General features: G+C 45.9%; 1 protein-coding gene across 1 annotated transcript; it reads right to left on the bottom strand.

Annotated features, from left to right (window-relative positions):
- Nucleotides 1–18: 18 nt before the first annotated feature.
- On the bottom strand, nt 19–2,022 carry LOC119348040 (ent-isokaurene C2/C3-hydroxylase-like; the record flags this gene model as incomplete). Its single annotated transcript, XM_037616435.1, has 2 exons — nt 19–648; nt 1,501–2,022. Coding segments are annotated over 2 exons (1,152 nt in total), but the record flags the coding sequence as incomplete, so codon positions are not given.
- Nucleotides 2,023–2,027: the final 5 nt, after the last annotated feature.

Here is a 2,027-nt window from a genome sequence, read left to right as displayed (position 1 = left end):
GAGTACAGAATGGTGGATTTAAATCTCCATAGCTTTGGAGCATAGGTGTGGAATAGCTCTGAGGTGCAGGTCAGAACTTCTGCGTACAATTAACCCAAATTTCTCGGACATGTCCACCGACTCTGAGATGGCCCCATCAGGCAGCATCCAGTCAAAGTGATAGAGAAAGTTTGCCAATGCCATCTCAAAAATTGATGAGGCAAATGTTATCCCAGGACAAAGGCGTCGCCCGAACCCGAAAGGAGTGAATTCGAAGCATGTCCCGTTATAATCCATGTTACTGTTCTCAAACCTCTCCGGATTAAACTCTTCAGGATTGTTCCAGTATTGAGGATCCTGGGAAATTGCGAAGACATTAATGTATATATTTGTACCTTTAAGCATGTCATAACCCATAATTTTGCAGTCCTCTTCATTCGTGCGGTTAAGTAGAGGAGCAGGAGGATGCAATCTAAAAGTTTCCTTGATGACCATCCGCATGTAGTGGAGTTCTCCGAGGTCGCTACTGGCAATGATAGCTCGATCTGGACCTAGTACCTCACGGACCTCCAATTGTGCCTTGGCCATAGCTTCTGGATGATTGACGAGTTCCGACATAGCCCACTCTAAAGTGGTTGAAGTGGAATCAGTAGCAGCTCCAAACATATCCTGGATTGAATATATATCAATCATCATTATTTTCAAGAAATGCTACTCCCTCGTTTTATAATAAGTCTCTCTATTTAGGACAAGTTTGTAATAAATCAGTGAATACTTATTATGTATTGGAGGAATTATTAGTTATGTAGTAGATATTAAAGTTAGTCGATCGCATCCTTGTTGCGGATATTTATAATTATTGACTCAGGGGGTGTTTGGTTCCAGGGACTTTTTTGTGTTGGGATTAGAAAAAGTCCCTAGCAAACCAAACAGGGTGGGACTTTTTGGGACTTTTTGCTAGAAGTCCTTAGAAGGACCTCCTTGAAAGTCTTTTTTAAAAAGTCTTAGGGACTAGAGAAAGTCATAGGACTAGAGAACCAAACACCACCTCAGAATTATAAGATTTCACGCACATACAAAAGGTCAATTACTGCTACTTTATGAAGTGGAAGAGCACCCTGCCCTCCTGTAAAGGTGAGTAGAGTACAAAAATGGTGTGTCATACATATATTAACTGATTTATATTTTGACAATGATATCCGAGCACAATTATCTAGACATAAAGTTTAACCATGAGTATATATATTTGTTTTCTGAGGGACCTAGCAAGGATCCTAACTACTCCCTCCGGTCTAAATTACTCGTCACAGAAATGGATATATCTAAAACTAAAATACATCTAGATACATCTATACATGCGACAAGTAATTCGGAATGAAAGGAGTACATCAGATGCGTGATTCTGTCCAGACGTACTGATTTCTTAATTAAGATGCGATCCTAAGTCCTAAGCAAGCACATGCATGTTAGGTATAGCACTGTTGTCATGAGATGGCAATAGAAAGTAAAATATATACTCACAAACAAGACGGTGGTTATCATCTCTGTGGTTAGAGGGGATTCCAGCGAGTCCTTCTCCTGCCGTGTGAGCAGCACGTCTAGCAGCCCCTCGTCGCCGGTGCCGCCGTTACTGGCAGCTCGCACAGCCTTGCGCTCGTTGAGGACGTCGGTGATGATGTGCTGCATGACGTCGCGGCTGCTCCTAACGCGGCGCTCCTCGCTGCTCAACCACCGCACGAGCCTCGAGGATGGGAAGAGGTCGATGAGGAAGAAGCCTCCCAGCAGGTCCATGATCCGGTTGGACGCGTGGATGAAATCCTCCTGCTGGCTGAACTTGCCGCCGAAGACCGCCCGCGCCACCACGTCGTTGCTCAGCGCCGCCACCTTCTGGCTGACGTTGAGGGTGGCGCCAGCTGACGCTGTCATGGAGTGGAGGAGGCTGCCCATCTCCTCAGCCCTGACGCTCTCCATGCGCCTCACCTGCTTGGAGCTGAGGAGCTCCATGACACACACCTTGCGCATGTGGCGCCAGTGGTCGCCGTAGGGGG

This window comes from Triticum dicoccoides, unplaced genomic scaffold, assembly GCF_002162155.2.
Source record: "Triticum dicoccoides isolate Atlit2015 ecotype Zavitan unplaced genomic scaffold, WEW_v2.0 scaffold82699, whole genome shotgun sequence".
Classification (NCBI taxonomy): Eukaryota; Viridiplantae; Streptophyta; class Magnoliopsida; order Poales; family Poaceae; genus Triticum; species Triticum dicoccoides.
Note: the sequence above shows the minus strand (reverse complement) of the source record. Positions and strands in the feature narration are given on the sequence as shown.